General features: G+C 48.2%; 1 protein-coding gene across 5 annotated transcripts in view; it reads right to left on the bottom strand.

Annotated features, from left to right (window-relative positions):
• Nucleotides 1-1,142: 1,142 nt before the first annotated feature.
• LOC140458478 (talin-2) overlaps nucleotides 1,143-20,118 on the bottom strand; it is a 327,438-nt gene continuing 308,462 nt past the window's right edge. For all 5 annotated transcript variants that reach the window (XM_072553130.1, XM_072553131.1, XM_072553133.1 and 2 more), the window contains one exon: nucleotides 1,143-2,909. In XM_072553130.1, coding sequence (XP_072409231.1) covers nucleotides 2,781-2,909 — 129 coding nt within the window. In that variant the 3' untranslated portion in view covers nucleotides 1,143-2,780. The remainder of the gene's footprint in view (nucleotides 2,910-20,118) is intronic.

Raw genomic sequence — 20,118 nt, forward strand, 5'->3', positions numbered from 1 at the left:
GCTAGCACTAGGGGACATAGCTTTAAATTGAGAGGTGATAGATATAGGACAGACTTAGGATAGTTTCTTAACTCAGAGACTAGTAAGGGTGTGGAACGCACTGCCTACAACAGTAGTAGACTCGCCAACTTAAAGGGCATTTAAATGGTCATTGGTTAGGCATATGGATGAGAATGGAATAGTATAGTTTAGATGGTGTTCAGATTGGTTTCACAGGTTAGCGCAACATCGAGGGCCTGTACTGTACTGGAATGTTCTATGTTATATTTTGTACCGAGGTACCTTGTAACTAAGATGGTGCCGTGAATTGTAAACTTTTCGCTGTACTCCTGGACTTGAGTATGTGACAATATAAACTAATCCTAATGATTCTGTAGGCAAGCCCTGCTGTATTCAGTTAGCTCAGTTGACTGGATGGCCAGTTTATGATGCAGAATAACACCCAACATTGTGGGTTCACCACCTGCACGGACTGAGCTTACAGCATAGAAACAGACCCTTCACGCTGACCAAGTTTCAAATTTGGCCTGTTTTCCTCTGACCCTTTCCTCTTCATGTACTTGTCTAAACGTGTGAGTGTATTTGCATCCGCCACATCCTCTGGCAGTTCATTCCATACATGAGCCATTGTCTGTGTGAAAAAGTTGCCCCTCAGGTCCCTTTTAAATCTTTTTCCTCTCACCTTAAAATTATACTCTCTAGTTTTGAACTTCCCCCCCCCCCTCCCGGGAAAAGGCCTTTGTCATTCACCTTATCTATGCCCCTCACGATTTCATAACCTCTACAAGGTCACCCCTCAACCTCTTAAACTCCAAGGAAAAGAGCCCCAGCCTTTCCATATAACTCAACACCTCCAGGCTCAGTAAAATTCTTGTTTATCTTTTCTGCACCCTCTCCAATTTACACACATCCAGAACTGTACCAACTGCAACATGACATTCTAACTCTTAAACTCAACCGGCTGAGTCATAAAGGCAGAAGGCCGTGCCTTCTCAACCTTTCCCCTTGCTTGATGTGTGGTGACCCTCAGGTTAACCCATCACCAGCCATCTCTCTCTCTCTGGTGAGAGAACAGTCCCGATGGTCACATAAGATTATGAAGACGTTTCCTTACTTGACGAAAACCCCGCCCAAGACTCGAATTTCCTTTGAAATCTTTTTTTTATTTCTGTGAATACAAAAAATAGTTTTTGTGGCCGATAAATTAGCAGTTTATGTTACATACAGTAATACATTCTGTCATGGCAGTTATAAGTGATGCTTCATTTCAACTTTGGGTCATAGGAGGTCAGGCAAGCCAATGGGACTTGCAAACCGGAGAAGAAAACAGCATATCGATTTTGCAGGTACACCTTCCATTTCAAACATACCATCTCAAAACAACTCAAACCGAAAGGCCAATACGAGAACACTTCAGGAATAATTTCGGTACATTAAATTTCATTCATTTCTTTAAGGAAAAAAACAATGGTTCAAATTTCTCAGTGACTTAACAAAAGAGACGGATGTTTCTACATTTGGAACTTAAGAGACGAACAGGGTCACTGAGATGACAGAGCCCGGGCTGGGAGATAGGCAAGTCTGTGACACTGAGAGTTACAATATGACTTGGTGTAGTTCTGTGGAATGCAATATCCAGAAGGGGGATTTCAGCTTGCTGCAGCTTTCTGGTGGACTAAACATCAGATGGAGAAACACAGAAGGCAACCAAGTGCTGCTTAAACTGGCAGCTCCCCTGGGGATTAAGACTTCAGGAACACTACTTAAAATAGACAAGTGTAGAGGAACTTGGTGCCATTCAGTGGTTTAAGTAGAATAACAAAGGCAGCTGTTGTAGGCAATAGAAAAGTCAAATTAAAGCAACCATGCAGCTAATATGGCAAAGCATACAGACATGGAGAGGCGCACCCGGGGGGGAACCCATCACATGGAAATATGACATGAACTTGAAACCGTGCTCTGAAATTCTCCCCGCACCCCCCCTTTTCTTTTTATTTTAAGAACACTGCCTTTCTGGTGCACGCCCGGATTCTGCTTTGACCGAGCACTCAGGTTTGTAAACACAACATGGCTTTTTTGTTTTATTTATTTCTTGCTCTCTTACTTTTTTCCTTTTCCTCAGTGGGACGTGTCGCCCACTGGCTGCACAGAACGCAACCCTGGGTGGGGGGGGGTGAAGGAGTTGGGGGAAGTGTTGGGGGGGGGGTCACAAATCGATGAGGTTTTCTGAGAGATGGGGTTTTGGGGGGGGGGGGGTAATCTCACCCCACACCGTGTTGCCCGTCCTGCTGTTCAGTGGGTTGGGGTCAGTTGAACACTGAACAGGATGACGATGTGGATTAAACCTCCCCCCTGACCCCCTTCAGAAAATCCTCAGCTCAGGTGGCTGTGCGACATCCCCAACCCCTCCCCCACCCACCCCCCACCCCCAACAACATTATCCACAGGATGGTTTTCATCTTCCTACATCACCGGAGCAGACAGACTCAGATCCTCCAAGGTACAGCTCTGTGTCTGAGCATCGTCCTCCTGCACAGAACGTGGTCTGGCCCTATTCATTTGTCAATGTCCCTGATATGTATTTTTAGTGCATGCATGCCTTGGGAGTAGAGGAAGCCAATACTAAAACTAACATATTTCTGACTACAATCTACAATTGGGTAAATCCGGGTTGATGCAAAAGTTCCCCCAGCCTCGGCGGTCTGCCAGAGCGACCGGCTTTCCGCTCGGAGATGGCTCAAGTTCTGAGAGGGACCGAGATCCGTCCTGCCCGCTGACGATTAGCTTTCATCTTCACGGAGCTCCGATGGGAGGAACTTGTACTGCTGCTGGCGGATCTGTGCCAGCTTCTTGCGAGCCTCCTCCAGCTCCTTCTCCTTCCTCAGCATCTCTTCCTGGGCTGCGATGATCTGCCGGAGAAAACAATGGTCACTGCCAACTGAGACGGACTTCAACCTAAACGCCCAAGGGACTGGGGCACAAAGAACAAGAGAGAAGTACAGCACAGGGAACAGGCCCTTCGGCCTTCCCCAGCCTGTGTCGATCATCATGCCCTAACTAAACTAAAAAACAAACCTTCTGCCCTTATTCGGTCTGTATCCCTCTATTCCCTCCTTATACATGGAATCATGCAAATGCCTCTATAATGTCACCAATTTGCCTGCTTCTACCACCTCCTCTGGCAGTGGATTACAGGCTCTTCCCACTCTCTGTGTGAAAACTTGCCTCACACATCTCCCTTAAACTTTCCCCCTCTCACCTTGAACCCTGTGCCCCCTTATCATTGAAACTACAACCCTGGGGAAAAAGTCTCTGACCATCCACCCTGTCTACGCCTCTCACAGTTGTGTAGATCTCCATCAGGTCTCCTCTCAGTTGCTATCTTTCCAGTAAAAACAATCCCAGTCTATCCCCATAGCCAATGCCCTTGAACCCAGGCAACATCCTGGTGAACCTTCTCTGCACTCTCTCCAAAGCTTCCACATCCTTCTGGTAGTGTGGCAACTGAACCTGCACGCAATGCTCCAAATGCAGGTTAACAGAAGGTTTGATATAGCTGCAGCATGGTTTGCCCACTCTCGTACTCCATGGAGAAAGTGAGGACTGCAGATGCTGGAGATCAGAGTCGAAGATTGTGGGGCTGGAAAACCGCAGCCGGTCAGGCAGCATCCGAGGAGCAGGAGAGTTGACGTTTCGGGCAAAAGCCCTTCATCAGGAATGTTCTGATGAAGAGCTTATGCTCGAAACGATGACTCTCCTGCTCTTTGGATGCTGCCTGACCAGCTGTGCTTTTCCAGCACCGCAGTCTTCGACTCTGGTACTCCATGCCCCAGCCAATGAGGGTGAGCAGACCATGTGCCTTCTTAATCACCTTGGCCACCTGTGTCGCCATTTTAAGGGAACTGTGGACCTGCACACCCAGATCCAGCTGTATGTTAACCTTTCTCAGCGTTCTGCCATTTACAGTAGAATTCAGACCTAAATTTGATCATCCAGAATGCATCACCTCGCATTTGTCTGGATCAATCTCCATTTGCCATTTCTGTGCCCAAGTCGTTAATCTATCTATATCCTGTGGACAGAGAACAGATTACCAGACAGGGAACAAGGAGTAGGAATCAATGGGCCTTTTTCCAAGTGGTAGCCACTCACAGTGTCATACAGCACGGAAACAGACCCTTCGGCCCAACCAGTCCATGCCGACCATAATCCCAAACTAAACTAGTCCCAGCTGCCTGCACTTAGCCCATGTCCCTCCGAACATTTCTTATTCATGGACTTTGTCACAAAGCTGTCTCCTTTTTTCTAAAAGCTGTTCCTTTTCTCAAGGATACTGTGTCCTTGGTATTTTTCAGAGGGGTCGTAAACAGCTTCCTGTGCCAATCAGTTTGGTTTGGTACAGAGATTAAAGGGTATTGAGAGGCCTTTTGTTTATATGTAAACAGATGAGACTTCAGGTCAAAGTGGTCATGTCTTAGAAGTGACCTGTATAATGAAAGGGCAGTGGGCAGCTCTCTAGCTGAGCAGTTCAGTTCATGTCCAGAACTGGTTGGGAGTTCAACAGTGAGCTGTGTGGAAACTCTCTCTCTTCTTCTGCTGATCTAACTTCAACCTGAAAGCATCTGTTCCATTTATACTGGTTTTTAAGGGGGTTTGCTTATTGGGACTGTTATGTATATTCAGAACAGCATACGTAAGTCTAGTTTGGATAGACTGAGTTCTGTAGGGGTTCTTTATTCAGTTCTTTGTGTTTCATTGTGCAATTTTGTGAATAAATTTCTGTCTGTTTTAAAACCTGGTACCTTACTCTGAGTAATTCTCACTGTACACTTCCCGAAACAACTTGCTAAGTTATGGTCTGGATTGTCGGCTCAAGAATGTTTTGAGTGGTCTGGCCTAGTCCATAACAACTTATCCAAATGTCTTTTAAACATAACTGTACCCGCACTCACCACGTCCTCTGGAAGTTCATTCCATACTTGAACCACTCTCTACGTAAACAAATAGCCTCCTGTTTTTTGTAAATCTTTCTTCTCTCACCTTAAAAATATGCCCCCTATTCTTGAACTTCCCCCACCCGAGGGAAAAGACATCCGCCTTATCTGGACTCCTTATGATTTTATAAACCTCTATAACATCACCCCTCAACCTCCTCCACTCCAGTGAAAACAGGCCCAGCCTATCCAGCCTCTCCTTATAAGCCAAACCCTCCATTCCTGGCAGCATCCTGGTAAGTCTTTTCTGAACCCTCTCCAGTTTAATAATATCCTTCCAATAACAGGGAGACCAGAACTGGGCACAGTATTCCAAGAGAGGCCTCACCAGTGTCCTGTATGACCTCAACAAGTGACTAGTGAGGTAACACAGAGATCAGGGCTTACAACCCAGCTATTCACAAGATATTTTAATAATTTAAATGAGGTAACAATGTATAATATCTTCAAGTTAGCAGAGCACACATGGAATTGGGTGGAGGGTGAGCTGGAGGAGGATTCAGTGTGATTTGGACAAGTTGGGTAAGTGGTCAAGTACATGAATAAATGTGAGGCTATCCACTTTGGGAGCAAAAACAGGAAGGCAAATTATTATCAAAGGGGGAAAGAGGGATATACAATGAGACCTGGGTGTTTTTGTGCACCAGTTGCTGGAAGTGAGCATGCAGGTGTAGCAGGGGGTGAAGAAGCACCATAATCCCAAACTCAACTGAACATAGAACATTCTAGCACAGTACAGGCCCATCGGCCCTCAATGTTGCACCGACCTGTGAAAGCAATCTGAAGCCCATCTAACCTACACTGTTCCATTTTTATCCAATGACCATTTAAATGCCCTTAAAGTTGGTGAGTCTATTACTGTTGTAGGCAGTGCGTTCCACACCCTTACTATTCTCTGAGTTAAGAAACTATCCTAAATCTGTGCTATATCTATCACCTCTCAATTGAAAGCTAAGTCCTCTCATGCTAGCCATCACCATCTGAGGAAAAGGCCTCTCACTGTCCACTCTATTTAATCCTCTGATTATCTTGTATGTCTCTATTAAGTCACCTCTCAACCTTCTCTCTAACAAAAATAGCCTCAAGTATCTCCACATTAGACCTTCCCTCCACACCAAGCAACATTCTGGTAAATCTCCTTTGAATCCTTTCCAAAGCTTCCACATCCTTCCTATAATGCAGTGATCAGAACTGTACGCAATTCTCCAAGTGCAGCACGACCTCATGGTTGTGAAACTCAATCCCTCTCCCAATAAAAGCTAACACACCGTACGCCTTTTATCAACTTGGGTGGCAACTTTCAGGGATCTACGTACGTAGATACCAAGATCTCTCTGCTCATCCACTACCAAGAATCTTATCATTAGGCCAGTACTCTGAATTCCTGGCCCCCTAAACTAGCCCCTACATTGGCCTTCATAGCAAAAGGATTCGAGTACAGGGGCAGGGCTATCTTGCTGCAATTGTACTGGGCCTGGTGAGACCACACCTGGAACATTGTGTGCAGTTTTGGTCTCCTTATCTGAGAAAGGGTGGTTTAGCTATTGAGGGAGTGCAACAAAGGTTTACCAGACTGAATCCTGGGATGGCAGGACTGATGAAGGAAGACAGACTGAATCAGTTAGAACAATATTCATTGGAGTTGAGAAGAATGAAGGAGATCTCATAGAAACCAAAAACTTCTAACAGCACTAGACAGGGTAAATGTAGGAAGGATCTTCATAATGAGCAGAGAGTCTGGAACAGTTTAACGATACGGAAGCTGTATATGGCAGAGATGAGGAGAAGTGTCTTCACCCAGATTCCCCGGCACAGAAAGGAGATAAAGCCAAAACATTAAACGTTTACAAGAAAAAATTCGATATCGTTCTTAGGCCTAAAGGGATCAAAAGGTTTGGTGCGAGTAGGAACAGGGGACTATTGAGAGTTGGATGATCAGATGTGATCATTTTGACTGATGGAGCAGGCTCGAAGGGCCGAATGGCCTACTCCTGTTTTCTATGTTTCAGCAATCTGCATTAAAATAACAAACCATCACCAGGTCCATCACAGGAGGTGAAACCAAATACAATTTGGTGCAAGAATACATGACTAAAGACTGGGTTGGAGGTAGGTTTTTGGGGAGCAATTTAAAAGTAGAGAGATGGGGGAGAGACAGTGAGATACTGGGGGAGAGAGACAGTGAGATACTGGGGGAGAGAGACAGTGAGATACTGGGGGAGAGAGACAGTGAGATACTGGGGGAGAGAGACAGTGAGATACTGGGGGAGAGAGACAGTGAGATACTGGGGGAGAGAGACAGTGAGATACTGGGGGAGAGAGACAGTGAGATACTGGGAGAGAGAGACAGTGAGATACTGGGGGAGAGAGACAGTGAGATACTGGGGGAGAGAGACAGTGAGATACTGGGGGAGAGAGACAGTGAGATACTGGGGGAGAGAGACAGTGAAATACTGGGAGAGAGACAGTGAAATACTGGGGAGAGAGACAGTGAGATACTGGGGAGAGAGACAGTGAGATACTGGGGGAGAGACAGTGAGATACTGGGGGAGAGAGACAGTGAGATACTGGGGGAGAGACAGTGAAATACTGGGGAGAGAGACAGTGAGATACTGGGAGAGAGAGACAGTGAGATACTGGGAGAGAGAGACAGTGAGATACTGGGGGAGAGAGACAGTGAAATACTGGGAGAGAGACAGTGAGATACTGGGGGAGAGAGACAGTGAGATACTGGGGGAGAGAGACAGTGAGATACTGAGGAGAGAGACAGTGAGATACTGGGGGAGAGACAGTGAGATACTGGGGGGGAGACAGTGAGATACTGGGGGGGAGACAGTGAGATACAGGGGGAGAGACAGTGAGATATTGGGGGAGAGAGACAGTGAGATACTGGGGGAGAGAGACAGTGAGATACTGGGGGAGAGAGACAGTGAGATACTGAGGAGAGAGACAGTGAGATACTGGGGGAGAGACAGTGAAATACTGGGGAGAGAGACAGTGAGATACTGGGGGAGAGACAGTGAGATACTGGGGGAGAGAGACAGTGAGATACTGGGGGAGAGACAGTGAGATACAGGGGGGGGGAGACAGAGATACTGCAGGAGAGACAGTGAGACACTGGGGGGGAGAGAGACAGTGAGATACTGGGGGAGAGACAGTAAGATACTGGGAGAGAGACAGTGAGATACTGGGGAGAGAGACAGTGAGATACTGGGGGAGAGACAGTGAGATACTGGGGGAGAGACAGTGAGATACTGGGGGGGGAGACAGAGATACTGCAGGAGAGACAGTGAGACACTGGGGGGGGGGAGAGAGACAGTGAGATACTGGGGGAGAGACAGTAAGATACTGGGAGAGAGACAGTGAGATACTGGGGGAGAGACAGTAAGATACTGGGAGAGAGACAGTGAGATACTGGGGAGAGAGACAGTGAGATACTGGGGAGAGAGACAGTGAGATACTGGGGGAGAGACAGTAAGATACTGGGGGAGAGACAGTGAGATACTGGGGAGAGAGACAGTGAGATACTGGGGGGGAGACAGAGATACTGCAGGAGAGAGACAGTGAGATACTGGGGGAGAGACAGTGAGATACTGGGGGAGAGACAGTAAGATACTGGGAGAGAGACAGTGAGATACTGGGGAGAGAGACAGTGAGATACTGGGGGGGAGACAGAGATACTGCAGGAGAGACAGTGAGACACTTGGGGGGAGAGAGACAGTGAGATACTGGGGGAGAGACAGTAAGATACTGGGGGACAGACAGTGAGATACTGGGGGTGAGACAGTGAGATACTGGGGGAGAGACAGTAAGATACTGGGGGAGAGACAGTAAGATACTGGGGGTGAGACAGTGAGATACTGGGGGTGAGACAGTGAGATACTGGGGGTGAGACAGTGAGATACTGGGGGAGAGACAGTGAGATACTGGGAGAGAGACAGTGAAACACTGGGAGAGAGACAGTGAAACACTGGGAGAGAGACAGTGAAACACTGGGAGAGAGACAGTGAAACACTGGGAGAGAGACAGTGAGTTATTGGGGGAGAGACAGTGAGTTATTGGGGGAGAGACAGTGAGATACTGGGGGAGAGACAGTGAGATACTGGGGGAGAGACAGTGAGATACTGGGGGAGAGAACATAGAACAGTACAGCACAGAACAGGCCCTTCAGCCCTTGATGTTGCACCGACCTGTGAACTATTCTCAGCTCGTCCCTCTACACTATCCCACCATCATCGATGTGCTTATCCAAGGATTGTTTAAATCTCCCTAATGTGGCTGGGTTGACCTCATTAGCAGGTAGGGCATTCCACACCCTTACCACTCTCTGCATAAAGAACCTACCTCTGACGTCTGTCTTAAATCTATCAGCCCTCAATTTGTAGTTATGACTCCTCGTACACGCTGACGTCACCAATCTAGGGAAAAGACTTTCACTGTCCACCCTATCTAATCCTCTGATCATCTTGTATGTCTCTATCAAATCCCCTCTTAGCCTTCTTGCCAATGAGGACAGGTTCAAGTCTCTCAGCCTTTCCTCATAAGATCTTCCCTCCAGACCAGGCAACATCCTGGTAAATCTCCTCTGCACCTTTTCCAATGCTTCCACATCCTTCCCGAAATATGGGGACCAGAACTGTCCACAATATTCCAAGTGCGGCCGCACCAGTGTTTTGTATAGTTGCAGATGATATTGCGGCTCCGGAACTCAATCCCTGTACAAATGAAACCTAACACACCGTATACCTTCTTAACAGCGCTATCAACCTGGGTGGCAACTTTCAGGGATCTATGTACATGGACTCCAAGATCCCTCTGCACATCCACAATACCAAGAATCTTTCCGTTGACACAGTATTCTGCCTTCCTGCCACCTCTCTGCCCAATTCTGCAGTTTATCCAAGTTCCCTTGCAACCTGTAACATTCTTTCACACTGTCCACCACTCCACCGACTTTAGTGTCGTCTGAACATTTACTAACCCATCCAACTATATCTGCGTCTAAGTCATTTATAAAAATTAAAAACAGCAGTGGTCCCAAAACAGATCCTTGTGGCACACCACTAGTAACTGGACTCCAGACTGAATATTTTCCATCAACCACCACTCGCTGCCTTCTTTCAGAAAGCCAGTTTCTAATCCAAACTGTTAAATCACCCTCAATTCCATGCCTCTGCATTTTCTCCAACAGCCTACCATGTGGAACCTTATCAAAGGCTTTACTGAAGTCCATGTATAACACGTCAACTGTCCTACCCTCATCCACATGCTTGGTCACCTTCTCAAAAAACTCAATGAGGTTTGTGAGACACGACCTGCCCTGGACGAAACCATGTTGACTATCTGAAATCAAATTGTTGCTTGCTAGATAATTATAAATCTTATCTCTTATAATGCTTTCCAAAGGTTTCCCTACAACAGAAGTAAAGCTTACTGGTTTATAATTACCTGGGTTCTCTACTACCCTTTTTGAACAAGGGTACAACATTTACAATCCGCCAGTTCTCTGGCACCAAACCTTTAGACAAAGGCTCTGCTATCTCCTCCCTAGCTTCCCAAAGAATCCTTGGATAAATCCCATCTGGCCCAGGGAACTTGTCTACTTTCACTCCTTCTAGAATTGATAACACCTGTTCGTAATTAACCTCGAACCTTTCTAGAGTCATAGAGATGTACAGCACGGAAACAGACCTTTCGGTCCAACCCGTCCATGCTGACCAGATATCCCAACCCAATCTAGTCCCACCTGCCAGCACCCGGCCCATATCCCTCCAAACCCTTCCTATTCATATACCCATCCAAATGCCTCTTAAATGTTGCAATTGTACAAGTCTCCACCACTTCCTCTGGCAGCTCATTCGATACACGTACCACCCTCTGCGTGAAAAAGTTGCCCCTTAGGTCTCTTTTATATCTTTCCCCTCTCACCCTAAACCTATGCCCTCTAGTTCTGGACTCCCCGGCCCCAGGGAAAATACTTTGCCTATTTATCCTATCCATGCCCCTCATAATTTTGTAAACCTCTATAAGGTCTCCCCTCAGCCTTCGACGCTCCAAGGAAAACAGCCCCAATCTGTTCAGCCTCTCCCTGTAGCTCAGATCCTCTAACCCTGGCAACATCCTTGTAAATCTTTTCTGAACCCTTTCAAGTTTCACAACATCTTTCCGATAGGAAGGAGACCAGAATTATATGCAATATTCCAAGTGTGGCCTTACCAATGTCCTGTACAGCCGCACCATGACCTCCCAACTCCTTTACTCAATACTCTGACCAATAAAGGAAAGCATACCAAACGCCTTCTTCACTATCCTATCTACCTGCGACTCCACTTTCAAGGATCTATGAGCCTGCACTCCAAGGTCTCTTTGTTCAGCAACATTCCCTAGGACCTTACCATTAAGTGGATAAGTCCTGCTAAGATTTGCTTTCCCAAAATGCAGCACCTCGCATTTATCTCTCATACCTCATTCTTCTCCTCTACAATATTCTCCTTTTCCTGAGTGAAAACCAATGAGAAATGTTCATTTAGCACCTCTCCGATCTCCACAGAGTCCACACTCAACTTCCCACTTCTGTCTTTGATTGGCCCTATTCCTACCCTAATCATCTTTTCATTCCTCACATACCTATAGAAAGCTTTAGGGTTCTCCTGTATTCTATTTGCTAAAGACTGCTCGTGTCTTCTCTTTGCTTTTCTTAACTCTCTCTTTAAATCCTTCCTAGCTGATCTGTAACTCGCCATCACCCCATCCGTACCATCTTGCCTCATCAACACATAAGCCTTCTCCTTCTTCGTAACAAGAGATGCAATTTCTGTAGTAAACCACAGTTCCCTTAACTTATCACTTCCTCCCTGCCTGACAGGGACATACCTATCAAGGCCACACAATATCTGTTCCTTAAACCAGCTCCATATTTCCATTGTCTGCATCCCCTGCATTTTGCTACCTCATTCTATGCATCCTAATTCCTGCCTAATCGCATTATAATTGCCCTTGCCCCATCGATAACTCTTGACCTGTGGCATGTACCTATCCCTTTCCATCGCTAAACTAAACGTAACTGAATTATGGTCACTCTCTCCAAAATGCTCACCTACCACTGGCCTGGTTCATTACCAAGCACCAGATCCAGGGTGGCCTCCCCTCTTGTCAGCCCTTCGACATCCTGTGTCAGGAAACCCTCCTGTACACATTGGACAAAAACTGATCCATCCGACGTATTAGAGTTATAGCATTTCCAGTCAATGTTGGGGAAGTTAAAGTCCCCCATAATGATTTTGCTAATCCTCTCTTCCACCTCCCTGGAACTCTGCCGAGGCCTATAAAAACTCCAAGCAGTGTGACCTCTCCTTTCCTGTTTCGAACCTCAGCCCACACTACCTCAGTAGACGAGTCCTCATCAAAAGTTCTCTCAGCCACTGTTATACTATCCTTGACTAACAAGGCCACACCTCCCCCTCTGTTACCGCCTTGCCTGTTCTTAATGAAAGATCTAGACCCTGGAACCTGCAACATCCATTCCTCACCCTGCTCTATCCATGTCTCCGAAATGGCCACAACATCAAAGTCCCAGGTCCCTATCCATGCTGTAAGCTCACCTACCTTATTTCAGATACTGTTAGTGTTGAAGTAGACATACTTCAAACCACTTCGCTGTCTGCCAGTGCATTCCTGTGACCCTGAAGTCCTGTCCCTGTCCTTCCTACTCTCATCCTCCTGTGCACTGCAACTCCATCTCCGGTTCCCATCCACCTGCTGAGCTAGTTTAAACCCACCCAAATAGCACCATCAAATTTCCCACCCAGGACATTAGTACCCCTCTGCTTCAAGTGAAGACCATCCTGTTTGTACAAGTCCCACCTTCCCCAGAATGAGCGCAAATTATCCAAGAACCTGCAACCCTCTCTCCTGCACCATCCTTGCAGCCACGTGTTCAGCTGGGGTGACACTGAGAGACAGTGAGATACTGAGGGTGAGAGACGACGAGATACTGGGGTAGAAAAGTGACCAAACTTAGACGATCAATGGCGATCTAATTGAAAGAATGGGTGCCCAAAGGCCAGAATAACAACAGCACTGATCTCTGGAGGAGGGGGCTGGAAGAGATGACAGAAATAGGGATGGATGTAGGGGCTGGAGGAGGTTACAGAGATAGGGAGTGGGTGTAAAGGCTGGAGGAGGTTACAGAGATAGGGAGGGGGTGTAGGGACTGGAGGAGGTTACAGAGATAGGGAGAGGGTGTAGGGGCTGGAGGGAGTTACAGAGATAGGGAGGGGGTGTAGGGGCTGGAGGAGGTTACAGAGATAGGGAGAGGTGTAGGGACTGGAGGAGGTTACAGAGATAGGGAGAGGTGTAGGGGTGGTGGGAGTTACAGAGATAGGGAGAGGATGTAGGGGCTGGAGGGAGTTACAGAGATAGGGAGAGGTTTAGGGGCTGCAGGAGGTCACAGAGATAGGGAGAGGTGTAGGGGCTGGAGGAGGTCACAGAGATAGGGAGAGGTGTAGTGACTGGAGGAGGTTATAGAGATAGGGAGGGGGTGTAGGGACTGGAGGAGGTTACAGAGATAGGGAGGGGGTGTAGGGACTGGAGGAGGTTACAGAGATAGGGAGGGGGTGTAGGGACTGGAGGAGGTTACAGAGATAGGGAGGGGGTGTAGGGGCTGGAGGAGGTTACAGAGATTGGGAGGGGGTGTAGGGGCTGGAGGAGGTAACAGAGATAGGGAGTGGTGTAGGGGCTGGAGGGAGTTAGAGAAATAGGGAGAGGGTGTAGGGTCTGGAGGAAGTCACAGAGATTAGGAGGGTGTATAGGTGCTGGAGGAAGTTACAGATAGAGGGAGAGATGTAGGGGCTGGAGGAGGTCACTGAGATAGGGAGAGGGTGTAGGGGCTGGAGGAGGTCACAGAGATAGGGAGGGGGTATAAGGGCTGGAGGGAGTTACAGCGATAGGGATAGGTGTAGGGGCTGGAGAAGGTTACATAGATAAGGAGGGGTGTAGGGGCTGGAGGAGGTTACTGAGATTGGGAGGGGTATAAGGGCTGGAGGAGGTTACAGTGATAGGGAGAGAGTGTAGGGGCTGGAGGAGGTTACAGAGATAGGGAGAGGATGTAGAGTCTGGAAGAGGTCACAGAGATAGGGAGGGTGTATAGGGGCTGGAGGAGGTTACAGAGAGAGGGAGAGGTGTAGGGGCTGGAGGAGGTCACAGCGATAGGGAGAGGTGTAAGGGTGGTGGGAGTTACCGAGATGGGGGAGAGGATGTAGGGGCTGGAGGGAGTTACAGAGATAGGGAGAGGATGTAGGGGCTGGAGGAGGTTACAGAGATAGGGAGAGGATGTAGGGGCTGGAGGGAGTTACAGAGATAGTGAGAGGGTGTAGGGGCTGGAGGGAGTTACAGAGATAGGGAGAGGTGTAGCGGCTGGAGGAGGTCACAGAAATAGGGAGAGGGTGTAGGGGCTGGAGGAGGTTACATAGATAGGGAGGGGGTGTAGGGTCTGGAGGGCATTACAGAGGTAGGAAGGGGGTGTAGGAGCTGGAGGGGGTTACAGAAATAGGGAGGGGTGTAGGGGCTGGAGGGGGTTACAGAGATAAGGTGGGGTGTAGGGGCTGGAGGAGGTTACAGAAATAGGGAGAGTTGTAGGGGCTGGTGGAGGGTACAGAGATAGGGAGGGGGTTTGGGGCTGGAGGAGGTTACAGGGATAGGTGTCGGGGTTGGAGGAGGTTACAGAGATAGGGAGAGGTGTAAGGGTTGGAGGAGGTTACAGAGATAGGGAGGAGTGTAGGGGCTGGAAGAGGTTACAGAGATAGGGAGGGGGTATAGGGGCTGGAAGAGGTTACAGTGATAGGGAGGGGGTGTAGGGTCTGGAGGGAGTTACAGAGATAGGGAGTGGGTGTAGGGGCTGGAGGAGGTTACAGAGATAGGGAGGGGGTGTAGGGGCTGGAGGAGGTTACTGAGATAGGGAGGGGTGTAGGGGCTGGAGGAGGTCACTGAGAATGGGAGGAGGTGTTGGGGCTGGTGGAGGTTACAGAGATAGGGAGAGGGTGTAGGGGCTGGAGGAGGTTACAGAGATAGGGAGAGGTGTAGGGGCTGGAAGAGGTTACAGAGATAGGGAGGGGGTATAGGGGCTGGAGGAGGTGACAGAGATAAGGAGGGGAGTAGTGGCTGGAGGAGGTTACAGAGACAGGGAGGGATGTAGGGGCTGGAGGAGTTAGAGAGATAGAGAGGGGTTATAAGGGCTGGAGGAGGTTACAGAGATAGGGTTGAGGTGTAGGGGCTGGAGGAGGTTACAGAGATAGGGAGAGGGTGTAGGGGCTGGAGGAGGTTACAGAGATAGGGAGAGGTGTCGGGGCTGGAGGGAGTTACAGAGATAGGGAGGGGGTGTAGGAGGTCACACAGATAGGAAGGAGGTGTAGGGCCCGGAGTAGGTTACAGAGATAGGGAGAGGTGTAGGGGCTGGAGGAGGTTACAGTGATAGGGAGGGGGTGTAGGGGCTGGAGGAGGTTACAGTGATAGGGAGAGGGTGTAGGGGCTGGAGGAGGTCACTGAGATAGGGAGAGGGTGTAGGGGCTGGAGGAGGTCACAGAGATAGGGAGGGGGTATAAGGGCTGGAGGGAGTTACAGTGATAGGGATAGGTGTAGAGGCTGGAGAAGGTTACATAGATAAGGAGGGGTGTAGGGACTGGAGGAGGTTACTGAGATTGGGAGGGGGTATAAGGGCTGGAGGAGGTTACAGTGATAGGGAGAGAGTGTAGGGGCTGGAGGAGGTTACAGAGATAGGGAGAGGATGTAGAGTCTGGAGGAGGTCACAGAGATAGGGAGGGTGTATAGGGGCTGGAGGAGGTTACAGAGAGAGGGAGAGGTGTAGGGGTGGTGGGAGTTACCGAGATGGGGAGAGGATGTAGGGGCTGGAGGGAGTTACCGAGATAGGGAGAGGATGTAGGGGCTGGAGGGAGTTACAGAGATAGTGAGAGGGTGTAGGGGCTGGAGGGAGTTACAGAGATAGGGAGAGGTGTAGCGGCTGGAGGAGGTCACAGAAATAGGGAGAGGTTGTAGGGGCTGGAGGGAGTTACAGCAATTGGGAGAGGGTGTAGGGGCTGGAGGAGGTTACAGAGATAGGGAGGGGGTGTAGGGTCTGGAGGGAGTTACAGAGATAGGGAGAGGATGTAGGGTCTGGAGGGAGTTACTGAGATAGGGAGAGGGGGTAGGGGCTGGAGGGAGTTGCAGAGATAGGGAGAGGGTGTAGGGGCTGGAGGAGGTTACAGAGAATGGGAGAGGTGTAATGGCTAATGGAGATTACAGGGTTGGGAGGGTTTAGGGGCTGGAGAAAGTTACACCAAAGGGGAAGGGATGTAGGCGCTGGAAGAGTTTATGGAGGGGTGGGGTGGTGGTGTAGGGATTGGAGATGGTTATAGAGACGGGGGTGGGGGGGGATTGTAGGAGCTGGAGCAAGTTACAAAGTCAGTGAGAGGTGAAAGGGCTAGAGGAGGTTGGAGGGGTCTAGGAGCCAGTGAAATTACAGAGATAGGGCGAGTTCTTCTGGTGGGAGGTGGTTACAGAGATTGGGAGGGATGTAGAGGATGGACGAGACAGGGAGGGGTGTAGGGGTCAATGGAGATTACAGAGATAGGGACGGTTGTTCCGGTGGGACGTGACAGAGATAGGGAGGATTGTTCTGGCTGGAGGAGGTTACAGAGATAGGGAGAGATGGGGTGATGGGCAGATTTGAAAATAGAGATGAGGATTTTAAACCAATGTGCTCCTGAACGGGGCTTCAATCCCAAGTCCTCAGCATAATTGTAAATTACATCAAAAATTAATACCATTTAATATCTGATATAATTTTATCCAGCACCATGACAGATTCCTACAGTCAGGAGAGAGTAAAGATGAAGGGATAAGTATTACAGAGGAACGATTATCCAGCATTTGATTATCCGAATTTCAGGATTATCCGGCAAGATCACAAGGTCCCAATGCTTGGCTAAACTGTGTTATCCGGCATTCGATTATCCGAACAAAATACTCCCCGTCGTGTCCTTCAGATAATCGAGATTCCTCTGTATTTCTAAATGCTGAAAATGCTTGGTGGGTGATTTGAGAACAGGATGTGAGGCTTAGATTAGCAAATGGGTCTGAGACAAAGATGAAGCAGAACATCGAAAAGTACAGCACACAACAGGCCATTTGGCCCCCGATTTGTGCTGAGATTTAATCCTTATGTCAAATATAGTAACTTAACCTACGCTCCCCTATCCATGCGCATGTCCAGCAGTCGCTTAAATGTCCCCAGTGACTCTGCTTCCACCAGCACAGCTGGCAACGCATTCCATGCATTCACAACTCTCTGTGTAAAGAACCTACCTCTGACGTCTCCTTTATACCTTCCTCCTAATATCTTCAAACTATGACTTCTCGTATCAGTCAGTCAGTCCTGCCCTGGGGAAAGGTCTCTGGCTAATGATTTATCTATTCCTCTCATTATCTTGTATACTTCTATCAGGTCACCTCTCTTCCTCCTTCTCTCCAGAGAGAAAAGTCCGAGCTTATTCAACCTCTCTTCATAAGGCAAGCCCTCCAAGTCCAGGCAGCATCCCGGTAAACCTTCTTTGCACCCTCTCCAAAGCCTCTGTATCTTTCCTATAGTAGAGCAACCAGAACTGGACACAATATTCCAAGTGTGGCCTTGCCAGGGCCTTGTAGAGCTGCAGCAAAACCTTGTGGCTCTTAAACTCGATCCCTTTGTTAATGAAAGCCAAAACACCACATGTTTTCTTAACAACCCTATTCACTTGGGTGGAAACTTTGAGGGATCTATGTACTTGCACACCCAGATCTCTCTGTTCCTCCACATTGTCAAGAATCCTGTCTTTAGTCCTATATTGAGCATTTGAGTTCAACCTTCCAAAGTACATCACTGCGCATTTATCCAGATTGAACTCCATCTGCCATCTCTCAGCCCAGCTCTGCATCCTGTCTATGTCGCACTGCAGCCTGCAGTAGCCCTCTATACTATCAACGACACCTCCAATCTTTGTGTCATCTGCAAACTTACTAACCCACCCCTCAACCTCCTCATCCAAGTCATTTATAAAAACTACAAAGAGCAGAGGCCCAAGAACAGAGCTCTGCGGAACCCCACTCAACACTGACCTCCAGGCAGAATACTTCCCATCTACAACCACTCTGCCTTCTGTCAGCCACCCAATTCTGAATCCAGTCAGCCAAATCACCCTGTATCCTATACCTCCTGACTTTATGAATGAGCCTACCAGGGGGAACCCTATCAAATGCCTTGCTGAAGTCCATATACACCACATCCACTGCTCGACCATCATCGACCTGTCTTGTCACCTCATTAAAGAACTCAATAAGATTTGTGAGGCATGACCTGCCCCTCACAAAGCCATGCTGACTGCCTTTAATCACACTATGCTTTGCCAAATAGTCATAAATCCTATCCCTCAGAATTCTTTCCAAAACTTTGTTGACCACAGACGTAAGACTGACTGGTCTGTAATTGCCAGGGATTTCCCTATTACCCTTCGTGAAAAGAGGAACAACATTCGCCTCCTTCCAATCCTCCGGTACGACTCCCGTGGAGAGTGAGGAGGCAAATATCCTCACCAGCAGCTTAGCAACCTCCTTTCTCACGTCCCGGAGCAGCCTAGGATAAATCTGGTCTGGCCCTGGAGACTTATCAATCTTAATGTTTTCCAAAATTTCCAGCACATCAACTTCATCAATCTTGATCTGGTCAAGACTGTATCCCAGCTCCTCTAAGTTTTCATTTATAACCAGCTCCCTTTCCTTGGTGAACACCAAAGCAAAATACTCATTTAGGGCTTCCCCTAACTGCTCAGACTCCATGGACAAGTTCTCTCCACTATCCCTGATCGGCCCTACCTTCTCCCTGATCATTCTCTTATTCCTCACGTATGAGTAAAATGCCTTTGGGTTCTCCCTAATCCTTCTTGCCAAGCCTTTTTCGTGCCCCCTCCTGGCTCTCCTCAGTCCAATTCTGAGCTCCTTTCTAGTAAGCCTGTAATTCTCTAAAGCTGTGCTAGATCCTTGCTTCCTCCACCTTACGTAAGCTGCCTTCATCGTTTTGGCGAGAAGTTCCTCTGTTCTCGTCATCCAAGGTTCCTTAATCTTACCCCTTCTTACCTGTCACAGAGGAACAAATTTGTGCATCATTCGCAACTGCACCTTAAATAGTCTCCACATGTCTGCCTCACTCTTTCTGTGGAACAATTACTCCCAGTCTGTACTTCCCAACTCCTGTCTGATAGCGTCATAATTTCCTTTTCCCCAATTAAATATCTTCCCTTGGTAACTGCTCCTTTCACTCTCTAAGGCCAAGCTCTGAGGCAGTTGTGATCACTGTTACCAAAGTGCTCTCCCACTGTGAGATCTGACACCTGTCCTGGCTCATTGCCGAGCACCAAATCCAAAATGGCCTCTCCCTTTGTCGGTCTGCCTACATACTGAGTAAGGAAACCCTCCTGAACACACCTGACAAAAATGGCTCCATCCAAACCACCTGCACTGAGGAGGTTCCAGTCGATATTGGGAAAGTTGAAATCACCCACAACAACAATCCTGCTACATCTGCATTTTTCCAGAATCTGCTGGCCTATGAGATCTTCAATCTCCCTACTGCTATTAGGGGGTCTGTAGAAAACCCCCAATGAGGTGGCTGCTCCCTTGCTGTTCCTAACTCCCACCCATACTGACTCAGTAGACAAACCTTTCTCAACAACCTTCGTTTCTGTAGCTGTGATACCCTCTCTGATTAGCAATGCTACACCTCCTCCTCTTTTTCCACCCTCCCTGTTCTTTGAAGGATGTCTACTTCCTGTGCCACTCCGAGCTTCCCATGGCCTTTAATGTGGTAAAATACTTCACACAGCAGAATGTGATACTGAGTTACTTAGATTATGGAGTTAGGCCACAGATCGGCGAATGTCTCATCAAATGGCAGGACAGGCTCGAGGGGCTGAATGGCCTCCACCAGTGAGGGTCCAAAAGGAGGAGGCAGAGGAAGAGGTTTAGTTGGGAAATACAGCCCCAGGCTGCAAAAGGAATGGAAGTGTTTGAGTACTGAGGATATGGAAAAGGCAGGTATCAT

The sequence above is a fragment of the Chiloscyllium punctatum genome, chromosome 33 (assembly GCF_047496795.1).
Source record: "Chiloscyllium punctatum isolate Juve2018m chromosome 33, sChiPun1.3, whole genome shotgun sequence".
NCBI classification, from domain to species: domain Eukaryota; kingdom Metazoa; phylum Chordata; class Chondrichthyes; order Orectolobiformes; family Hemiscylliidae; genus Chiloscyllium; species Chiloscyllium punctatum.